This window comes from Hemitrygon akajei, chromosome 16, assembly GCF_048418815.1.
Source record: "Hemitrygon akajei chromosome 16, sHemAka1.3, whole genome shotgun sequence".
Classification (NCBI taxonomy): Eukaryota; Metazoa; Chordata; class Chondrichthyes; order Myliobatiformes; family Dasyatidae; genus Hemitrygon; species Hemitrygon akajei.
In genome coordinates this window covers 68,197,359-68,209,615 of record NC_133139.1, presented here as the reverse complement: position 1 = coordinate 68,209,615, position 12,257 = coordinate 68,197,359, and the positions used below count along the sequence as shown (strand labels likewise).

Sequence of the window (12,257 nt, the reverse complement as noted above, 5' to 3'; positions counted from 1 at the left end):
GAACACTATTCCTAAGGTAAGGTTTCTGTGTGATCAAGATAGAAAGTACTGGAAAAAGAAAAGACAACTGATTATAATGGCAAAAATCTCTAATTGCAGGGGATAGGAGACCAATTGAATAAAATGGCAGTGTTAGCAAGAATTCTCTTATATGAATAGTGGATGTGCAGATCCTTGGGCTAGTTTGATCCATATAAAAGAAAAAGAAGAATTTTCAAGATTATGTTTAAATTACAAGATTTAACCTTACCCAGTGGTTAGGGATGTTAATATTAATCATGATGCTCAAGTGTATTAGCTCAAAGAACATACTGGTCCTTTTTTATGTAGGCATAGTCCCAATATACTTTGGTCACTATTTACTGCCATTTCTAAAATATGCAGACATAACTTCTCAAAACCTTTGCTAATAATTTATTCCTTGCGATGTTTATCTTCTATGAGAAATTACTTTAACAATTCCCTATTTCGTCTCCAGTTATTTAATTGTTCATTTTTTAATGACCCAACACCAGTAATAATTTATATTAAGTATTTTTAAGCAGTAGTCATTAGGAACTTCCATCACAACAGTGTCTTTTCACTTGACAAACAATAGTCAGACAGATTCACTGCAGTGTAATAAATACAGCATCCAGAAAAGCTACTAGTACCACAAAAAATAACTTAAAACAGGATAATAAGATCATGAGGCATAGGCGCACTTCTGCCGTAACCTTTGACACCCTAATCAAAAATCTATTAACCTCTGCTTTAAATAAACCCAATGACCTGGGCCTGCACTACCACCAGCAGCAATTAATTCTACAAATTCACCACCCTCTGGCTAAAGAAATTCCTCAGTGTTCTTAAAGGATGCTCTGTATTCTGTGGCTGTGCTCTCTGGTACAAGACCTCCCCACCATAGCTAACACCCACTCCATGTCTCCTCTATCCAGTTCCTTTCAACAGGTTTCAGTGAGATAAACCCCCCCCCCCCCATTCTTCTAAACTCCAGCAAATATAGGCCGAGGGTCAAATGTTCCTCACGTGTTAACCATTTTATTTCCAGGATCATAATCTAGACCAGGGATGGCCAAAAGTGGCACAATGGATGATTAGAAGTGGCACTTTGCACCCCAGTGATAATAATAAAAATGTAAGCCTACTCATGCAAAAAGTATTAACCAAAAACCAATTTGTAGAAAAAAATCTAGAGCTAGAAATGGGTTTTACTGAGAATAAATCTAAAACTTAGCAATTATTTTTAGCGATTTTATTATTTCGTGCACATCTTTTGGCGAACGTTATCTTCTTTCACATTAATCCGTTTTCAATTAAAAACATTCAATGAGCCAAACTAGGAAAGAAGGACTTTTGTTCTGCAGTTGTTCCATAACTGTTCAATACACATTTGATACTTGTTTGATCCTGAGGCGCCAGGCGTCTGCACCAGCGGTGCATCGCAGGTTTTTGCCAATCAGTTTACAATTGACATTCATGCGCTACGGAGTTGTGCTTTGTTCATCCTTTGTGAACATTTGCAGTTCAATGAACAGTGGGGAAATGAGTTCTTATTTATAGCGGGTCCATCAGGAAAACCGCTGTGCACTGTTTGTGAAAACACCTTCTCACATAATAGAAAAAGATGATCTTAATAGACACTATAAAACACAACATCAGACTGAAATAGAAGGAAAACAAGCTAGTGTTTGGGTCTGAGTTACGGAAAGAATGTGATTAAGAAAAAGGAAGAAATCAAAAGACAAAATATATTTGTTAAGTCTCATTAAGTAATGTTTATCTTGTTTTTTGTATTAGATCAATATATCATGTAAAAATGCTGAATATGTCTATATTAACATATTTTTACAAGAATTGAATGAGGGTACAAGAGTTGTATGGCGCATCTGAACTCGTGCTTGAAAAAACTGACGCATGGAATGTAAAAGGTTGGCCACCCTGATCTAGACAAAGATAATCAAAGATCAAGGAAGACCAGAATTTTGTACACCAAGGTTGTTCCTTAAATCACTGACATTGGATACAAAACCTCATTATCCAGTCTCACACTTCAGTAGAATTAACTAGGGAGTACAAGATGTTTTTGATTCTTCTCACACTCACCCTCCCACAATAGAAGTTAAAACCTGGGCCTTGGGACAGAAAGCCAATTAGAGTAACCTTATCTTTCAGACTGAGGTAAATTAGTTCAGCATATACATGGAACTGAGCCCAGAGGACATAATTTTATTTGGATTTATTGTTGGCAATGCCTGAAATCAGTCTGTTCCAAAACGCTCTTCAAAATTGGCAGTGTACTGCTATTTTGAACTGCTTGTATTTTTTTGGTGAAGAAATTCCACTGTTGGGACAGAAATAATGAACTAATAGCAATGCATTTCCAAATCAGGATGGCGTGCACCAAGGGCAAACCGGAGGTGATATTGTTCCCATGTGCCAAAAGTCCTCACTTTCTTGGTGGCAAAAGCTGTAGGTTTGGGAAGAGTTGTATTAGTGGTCTTGATGAGAAATTGTAGTGCAATTTGTAGACAGTAGACTCTAACACCTAATCCAGTAAAAGTGTTGACAATGACTTCTACCTTAGAGTGTCAGAAAGCGAGTCACTCACTAGAAGATGCTCAGCATTGCAGTTGCTCTCATTTCCACAACGCTGTTGTGACTGACTGTGTTAAGCTTCTGATCAAGGTGCTGGTGGGGAGTCCGCCACAGCAATAATTATTGCACACCACCAATAGCTATTCAGACAATGGTTATTGTCCGGAACTTTCTTTTTCCTGGTACAAATATTATTTGCAACCACCAGTCCACGTCTGAACCTTATCCCATTATTTCTGGCATTCAGGCTTGGACTGCTTTATTCACCGAATTGCAAACTGCAGTGAAGATGGTGTCATCTTCAGCAACCATTTCTATTTCTGACCTTCTGGAGAATCACCTGGACCTTCAGTAATAGCTTGAGAAACTGCTACAGTAATATCCTGGGGTTACAACAACTGACCTCCAAAAGCCACAATAATCCTTCTTACTGCAAGGTGGTTAGCTCTTGCTGCCTTAGTGCCATGAACAGTTACTCTTAATTCAGGAATTCAGCTTGAATTCAGTGAATATGCTACTGGTAAGCAAGAGTTGCTCGCTAGCACTGTTGGCGACATCTTCAACTTCTTGATTGAGTGTAGATTGAATGGGCAGTTACAGTACTGTGCAAGTCTTAGGCACCCTTTTTAAATACAGATTTAGTTTTGAAAGTTTACTTTTTGTCTTGTGCATTTGTGAGTATGTAGAAAAAAGCAAATTTTAGATTTCCAAAAAAAATGCTGAGTTACTTCTGTATTTCGTTAAAGTAACATATTAAGGAATACACCACTTTTAAAATAAAAGCTTGATTACCTTTTAGGTATATAGCCCAGTACACGATTAAACAAAAGATAACATAACATACAGGTGCAAAAGCTCAATGACATAATGAGCTGAATGAACCAAACTAATTAAATGAAACAGAAACAGGTGTAGAAGGAATCCAACTGGGCAAAGGCCAACCAAACTAAAAGATGAGGGTGTGCCAGGTGTGACTGTTTAACCTTCAAATCATCACCTCTTACACCAAGGCAAGAGTGAGCATAGAAACAAAACACAAGGTGGTCAATGTGCATCAGCAAGGTCCTCTCCCAGGCAAAAATTTTGCAACAGGAGTTTCAAGATGTGTTGTACAAGGTTTTCTGAAGAAGCACTTAAGAAACAGGCAAGTTGAGGACCAGAAGCATAGTGATCAGCCACAGAAACTGAGTACAGCACATGAGCGATGCATCAAATTGACGTCCCTTCTAAGTCAGAAGTAGTTCAGCCCATCCATCAGTTCTGAACTCACAGAAACCACTGGAATCAAAGTACACACCTCTATAGTCCAGAAGAGTCTTGTCAGAAATGGTCTTGATGGAAGAGTTCCTGTCAAACAGCCATTCCTTTGAAGTGGAAAGAGCACCAAGAGATTTACCTACACACAAAAACATACAGACTGGGGTGCTGAACAATGGCAACAAGTGCTCTGGACTGATAAGTCAAAATTTGAAATTTTTGGCTCAAATCAGAGGCAGTTTTTCTGTGGAAGAGCTGGAGAGAGCTATGTGGATAAGTGTCTGTAACCAGCAGTGAAGCATCTGAGGTTCCTTGCAGGTTTGGGGCTGCATTTCTGCAAATGGAGTTTGTGACAGGTCAGAATTAATGCAATCCTCAATGCTGAGAAGTACAAGCATAAGTACACGCAATACCATCAAGGTGGCATATTATCAGCCTTATTATCAGACTGCAGCAGGACAATCACCCCAAACACACTGCCAAAGTCATAAAGAACTATTTTCAGTGAAAAGGAAAAAGTCATCCTGCAAAAGATGATACACCCTCCACAGAGCCCCGATTTCAACATCATCAAGACTGTCCGGGATTACCTGGAGAGACATAAGCAAACAAGACAGCCGAAGTCTGAAGAACTGTAGCAAGTTCTCCAAGATGCTTGGAACAACCAACCAACTGATTTTCTTATAAAGCTGCAAGACAATGTACTTAAGAAAATTGAAGTAATTTTCACACTAAGTATTGATTTAAGTTAGCTTTTATTACTGATTTTTAGTAAGTAGTTTGATATTTAGAAACTTTATTTTTGAAAGTATCTTCACTTTACAGAACATTTTTTTTATACACGTGACCAGGACTTTTGTATAGTACTATATATGCAAGATTTTAAAATTTTAATAAACAGGACATACCTGATCATCTTTCCAAACAATCAGGCAGATGTCAGTATTGTAATGATACTGGAACGGCTTGGCTGAAAGCATAATTCTACAGTGATTTCTAAACCCACAGCCTTTATGATTGCCAGAGCTTTCAACAACTTTATAATATCACATGATCAAGTAGGTTGAACACTGGCTTCTATGATGGTGAGAATTTAGGAGGCCGAGATAAATTATCTGTTTAGCACTCTTGACTAAACAATGGCAAAAGAGTTAGTTTCATCTTTAGCACTTACTTGTTGTCTGTCCACAAAGGAAGAGAAGAGAATGTACTTTGATGCTGTTACCTCCCAATGGCCTCATTTATTGTCCTCCATCGCTCTTATGATTAAAATTATAACTCATGATTGGGGAGTGGGGATTTGATTTCTGGTCCACAACACTTCCAAATAAGCCTAAGCTTTCAAAGTACAATTTATTTTAGTGTGCTCATGGTTAGTGGAAAAGGAGCATTGGCAGTTGTGGGAAAATTCAGTAAGGTTTATAACATTTCTGGAAACAGAAAGAGCTTATAAATAAAATCTTTGTCTTTGTACTAGATCCAAGCATTTAAAACTTGTAAAAATATCTCAAGTTAATCAATACTAAAAGTGCAGCAAAATGAGGCATGTGCTACAAAACCTCAATTCTAAATTAGTCAACATCTCACTCTCAACTTAATTCCAAAAATGACAAACTATTTTGTAGAAGTGCAGGTTTGAGGACAAGCCTGTTTCTCAAGAAACTGCTTGCAAGATCTCAAATTCTATCAAAAAAAGACTCTGTATCATATCCTTTAAATTATGCAGAATGTCCAAATCTTGCTTTAACTCTACACTCTTATCTAAAAGAGATAAACTTCAACCTTCAAAAGTTAAGCGTCTCTGTAAAGCAGTGATAACTGGGAACAATGAGAAGAGTCAGACTTTCAGCAGCTTGTTACCAGCCACTTGCATTGAGTGAAAAATCCAATCTTTTGGGACACTGGAGTCGGATCCTTCACAATTAAATGCTAATTTAATCAACATCAAAAGATGAGGCAAAATCCAGTTTCTATCACAAAGATTGCAGACACTGACAAAGAATATAAGATCAAGCTATCCCATCCCTCATTTTATTGAGAGATAAAATGCAGAACAGGTCCCTCTGACCTCTTGAGCTGTACCATCAGCAACCCTTGATTTAACCCTAGCCTAATCTTGGGACAATTTGCAATGCCCAATTAACTTACTAACCAATATGTCTTTGGACTATGGGAGGAAACTGGAGCACATGAAGGAAACCCATGTATTCCACAGGGAGGATGTACAAACTCCTTAAAGGATGCCAGGACTGAACTGATGCCACAGGCTGTAATAACATCGTGCTAACCGCTATGCTACCATACACCTGCTCCCTAATCAAGAGTAGCTGATCTTTCACTTAGGTGTCACTTTGCTGTATAAACCTCATTTCACTTGTTTCCTTTGATATCCTTAACATTCATACTTTGGATAAAGAATTACCAACTTAGTGGAGAAATTTAATTCAATTCAGAACCAAGAGTCTTATTTTGAGATTGTGGCTATAGAAATATCAACCTATCAACTTTAAATAGCATGATCGGTGCTTCAATGGGATCACCTTCATAGTATAGATCAAGTCTGCTTACTCTCTACTAATAGAGCAACCTGCGCCCATCTCAAGAATTAATCTAGGCCACTGCTATAGAAACAAGCACAGACCTGCAATGGGTATCAATTTGCAGTACAAGGAGGCACTGCATGAAGTGACAAATGCTTCAAGGCACCTAAAGCCTGTTGGAAGAGTTGTATTGCTTCTCAAGGAAAACGCTTAGGGGCCAAGTGATCATAATATGATCAAATTCACCCTGAAATCTGAGGAGAAGATAAATGGGGGGCACCTCCCTCTCCCTTGCCAGGGAGAGAGAGAACCTTTGGTTTGTCGAGTGTCAGATGAAATGCGAGGCCTTTGGGGTAACTTTGGTCTGTGTCTTTGCTATTGCTTAGCACACGGTTGGGCTCAGTACGTTACGATGTGCTCCTTTTTGCTGGTGGGGGAGGGGGATCGTTGCTTACGCGCGGGAGGGGGAGCTGGGGGGACTTTGGGGTTCTCACTTTTAACTGTCGTTCATTCTTTGGGGTACTTCCCTGTTTTCATGGATGTTTGTGAAGAAAAAGCATTTCAGGATGTATATTGTATACATTTCTCTGACATTAAATTCAACCTTTGAATCTTTAAAGTCAGATGTATCAGTATTATAGGAGCTAGATAGGTATCTTATGGATAGGGGAATCAAGGGATATGGGGACAAGGCAGGAACCGGGTATTGATAGTAGATGATCAGCCATGATCTCAAAATGGTGGTGCAGGCTCGAAGGGCCGAATGGTCTACTTCTGCACCTATTGTCTATAATGTAACTGCACAGAAACAGGCTTTCAACCCATCTAGTCCATGCCGAACTATTATCTTATATAGTCCCATTGACATGCATCCAGAACTTAGCCCTCCAACCCCCCACTAAATTTCTTTTAAATGTTGAAATCATACCCACACCAACCTCTGCTACCAGCTCATTTCACCTTATGAATGAAGAAATTCCCCTTCTGCTCCTTAAACATTTACCTTTCACCCTTAATCTCTAGTTCTAGTCTACCCCAACCTCAGCTGAAAAAGCTTTGCAATTTCCTTATCAATACAACTCAATTTTATATGCCTCTATCAAATCTCCCCTCATTCTCCTATGCTCTAGAGAATAAAGCCTTCACCTATTGACGTTTCCCTTAATTCAGATATATATTGTTTAGGTAAAGATAAACAATGCACTGTACAGGAAAATTTCTTTCCTGGGCCAAGTGGTGGAGGAAAGAAACTAGTTTGCTTTATTAAATTGATGGCTGCCATGTGTAGAGAAACCAGTGTTTTTGATATCCCATTATAATACTGAATCTGCAAAGTCATCTTGGGTTCAGGTATTCAACACTGGGAGATTCCCTGGAGAAAATATTAACCCCATTGCTCTGATCTGAAGCTTTAAAGGATATGGTCTCATTTTTACCAGTGCATTACTCCTTTCCAATTTTAAATATTTGTGTACAAACAATTTTCCATTAGCAGAAAAGGTTTCAGGAACCAGTTTATAATGCTACATCAACTGCAAAAAATAATTTTCTGAAAATAAAACAATATTGACTGCTCATTGTAGGCAAAACACAGGATAAAGTAGATATTGCTATTCGTAACAAATTTCAGAAAATTATGTCTTATCCTCTACCTATAATTGCAACGTGAATGATTACCTGTAGTGTACACCCACTATTAAAACCCTGTTTCAATCCAATAGTCAAATACTGATGAAATTACCACCATACCTCTCAACTGTATGATTTTAAAAATCACTGTGACCCAATATAAAGCCGCACACTTGTTGAAATAGCAGCCAAATGCAACCAAATCAATTTACTAATACTACCGAAAGCCGCACTCTTCCACAAGCACGAACCATAATTCTGCCAATCACATTGCAGCTTGAGAGGTATGTGCACCACAAAAGTAAAGCTATTACACATATGCAAAAATAAATTTAACCTTGGCTCCGACCTATTTTACCCAAGGATCTACTTCACAAGGTTGCACTACACCAACCTTTTCTGCCTGGTTTCTTCCCAGAGCTCAGCTGGCCGCTAACGTCATGTAACCTGGTTTCCAGCTCACTCTTCGAGTCTAGCTGGAGCTCATCGTTCGATTTCCCTGGGACCTTTTTCACTGCAAACAGCATCACACAACAAGATTTGGACCAACATTTTGGTACCATTACACAGTGAATAAAATAAATCTAATTTGGCACATGGGATCAGATGCAAATTGAAGGAAGGAAAAGCAGCTAAAGGGAAAAAAAAGGATCTATTCATTGTTTGCAACTTAAAAGGCCAATGATCTAGAGACACTTTAGCAAATGCTTGGAAGCACGTAGTGAGGTCATGATAATTTTGTCTTAATGAAACATTGCATCATATTTTTAAAATTGCTGATATCAAATAAATAGAATACAGGTTTCAAATCATTGCTGAGTATATACCAATCTCAGCTGTGTTGTAAAGAGCTGCACAAAAATAAGGATAGAGAGAAGGGGAATGTGGGGAATGATCCATGGTCACTGCTTACAAAGAGGTCAACTTCAAAACTTATTATTCAAGAATCGTGAGAATAATAAAAAAACATTTTGACCAAGTTAAATTTCACTTTTAGCTACTTTCACTCATACCATAAGCAACTTTTTTAAGGGATCAAAAACCATAAACTGCCAATGACAGCTACAGAATTCTTTGGCATCTTTGGAAATGTTCAAGTATTTCTACACAGTGGCATGGTTAGCAGAATGAGTTATATGACCTGAAAAATCACATTTAATATTTCTTTCCATCAATGTGCTTATCCCCCATCCTCAAAATTTTACTTCAGTATCATGACATCACTACTGAAATTCTTCTTATTTTGCCAAATTCAAAGTCAATTTCACTGGAGAAGTCAAATTTAGTTCAAAAATAAAAAAAGGAAATAGTGTACCTCTGAAAACCAGCTGTTGCTCTGACCTCTAGGTTAAGCAGCCCCAAAGATGTCAATACCCAACCTGTGCATGCCCATTCACAAATCCAATGAAGCTGTAACAGTGCAGATCATTTAACAATGATCATACATTCAAAGTAAAAAAAAGATGATTGTTACAAAAATGAAATTTTACAAATACCTTCCAATAAAGAATGTAGAACATACCTCCCAGATTAGGGCCGAAGAACCCCTTCATAGAGCACAATGGAAACCACATCATGTTATCAAACTACACCAAAATTACTAATTTTTCACATATGTTCTTATAGTAACTTGGATTAAATGTTTATTTATCTCACTTGCAACTACTAATCAAATTATCAATAAAATGCATTGAGGCAAATTATCTATTCTACCATGTATAGTAAAATCCTCTCCCCAAACATTGTACGGGAATTTTCTAAATATCAATTCTCTTAGTAAGAATACAATCTCATTTAAAATGAACAAAAAATATCTTCCATGTTAACTGTTCAAAAACTGGTTAGTGAGAAAATACTGTAACAGGATCTGGAATAAATACATGCTTACAGATGTTAGCTACCAAGAATATGCAAATTCAGATAGCTGTCGCACAGTCTCGAGGTGACATCATTTGCGCAGGAAGCACCGAATTACAACGCAACTGGTCAAAGTTGCTCTAAATTCTTTAAGTATTTTTATGGACAAGACATTTTAATGTATAATGGAATGGTCCTGGCATTTGGAATATAGAAATGAAACTCCAGCAAGGCTTCAAGAATTTCTGATGAGGAATGACTTTCTAGAGCTCTACTAACTTCTGTCTTCTAGTAGAAAAAAGCTACATACTATTCAAATTGCAGCTTAGCTCATTAGGTAATGGAGTACATGGTATATTTTTCCAGGGGGTGGAAGAATAAAATGCAATTTTGTTTAAATGAAGCAATTTTAATTCCACAATTCTAAGGATTTTGTCATATTTCGGATAGTGTCACATACCAGTTTCTTCACAACTCCATGATAAGACCACAAAAACTCTGTATAAATGGTTAGGGTTGCCTTTTTCCATGTATGTTCCTAATACATTAAATGTTCAATTGCCATGGCTTAACTAGAGGATCACATTGTGGTTTCTAGACAAGACTTGAAGTCTTTTCAACTGCACCCAAATTGAAGTAAGATTTTTTTTAATGAAATGTCTACTCTCAGAAACACAGTATTTAAGTATCTCATGAGAAGCATGTTCTACCATGCTATCAGGAATCCCCAGGATCTTAAGTTTCAGTCAACTTTACTCTCAGTCTATGTAAACTCTACCACATACATGCAAAACCAATCTAGCCTCAGTTTAGTCATTTGCCTTATAAATCGGAACAGCTTCCAACATATTAACAACTTTCCTTTTATCAGTATATTTATGCTATAGAGTTCCAGATGTGGTGTGACCAATGCCCTCTATAATTGTTCTCTCCAACATTTGTAGTACTGGCTTTCTCAAATACTTAAAGTATTTGAATATTAGCTTTTTTCAAATCATACACTAGATCACCTAGATGTTCTGCATCTCTGAAGTCTCTTATAACATGCTATTTTCCTACTTCCCCCTAACAGAAGTACAACTTAACTCATTGCTGATAATCATATATAACATATACTGCAGGTTTAGCAGCAAATCCTTAATCTCAAAAGTCCTTAACTCTGTGGTTCAATCTCCAGCCTATCAGCCCAAGAAGTTCTCAAGACCTTCTACTCCCCCAATTCTGATTTCTCACACACTAATTTAATCACTAACCATCTTGCCAACATGATCTATAATTCTCTTGAAATTCTGTCCTCTCTTAGACCAAAGTTTAGTCACTGACATTGATAAAGCCTGTGTCATTGTCAAAAGGACACCAACATTGTTCTCAAGTGTCTGGACATTTTACTGCATCACAGGTACTTTTGTATAGGTAATCTTGTAAAGATTATCCCCATCGTGAAGTTCATTATATCATGACATACAAGTATCACTAATAATAATCTTCAAATAAAAAGCCCAAGGATATTTATTTAACCAGAGGGGAATGAGCGGAGAAAAATATACCCGGATTCAATTTATTTTGGTCTGATGGGATTATAAGATTATGTGAGGCAAAATGAAGTCATACTGTGTCAATTCCAAAAATCCCCTGCAAAACGGTTTACAATATAGCATTGGTATTCTTAATGAATGCATTGATAAACTCAGCCAGAAGCATCTGAATCCCCTGGAGTTATCCATGAGTTAGGAAACATTGTCTGCATTTCTGGCTATGCTATCAATTAGGATGGTCTGATATTGGCCCAGGGTTCCCAACACAAACAAGAGGTCTGCTTTTCCTAACGAAGAGCTTCCATTTGACAAGCACCAAAAATAAAGCAGTAAACAGTAGTTCAAAATCTGTAAACCTTTAAATTTACTGCTGAGTGCGTCCAGCATATTTCAAAAGTGAATCAAAAATAAAAATAAAATGAAATGTGGCTTGCAAAACTAAAGTGGTTTTAATATACAGTTTATACTCTAATAACATCAACAGATTTGAAAATTTGTTAATTGTATCTTGTTTCCAGTTTCTAACTCACTTTTGATGGTCATAATTTTTCCTCTCTATGAAACATATGGACCTGAAGATACCAGTAACATACTGCAACAAAACTCATCACCTCATATCGTAACTCATAAAAGTCGCTAAACCGCAGACCAGGTTGCAACTGTGAGCTCCATGGAAACTAGTTGGTGTCCAATTTTATGTTTGCAGTATTCTGCAAAATCACAAATTCCATCTTGATTACTTGTGACTGATGTGTCACTAAACTTTTGATCATTAGGTTATCCCAGATTCCCAACAAAATGAATGGTTAAGCACCATAAACATTTCTGCCTGACAGCAAGG

General features: G+C 37.4%; 1 protein-coding gene across 7 annotated transcripts in view; it reads right to left on the bottom strand.

Annotated features, from left to right (window-relative positions):
* Nucleotides 1–12,257, bottom strand: part of brd4 (bromodomain containing 4) — a 182,513-nt gene that overhangs the window by 50,145 nt on the left and 120,111 nt on the right. For 6 of the 7 annotated variants that reach the window (XM_073069094.1, XM_073069093.1, XM_073069090.1 and 3 more), the window contains one exon: nt 8,419–8,538. The exons of the other annotated variant lie outside the window; for it this stretch is intronic. In XM_073069094.1, coding sequence (XP_072925195.1) covers nt 8,419–8,538 — 120 coding nt within the window. The remainder of the gene's footprint in view (nt 1–8,418; nt 8,539–12,257) is intronic. 7 annotated transcript variants of the gene reach the window in all.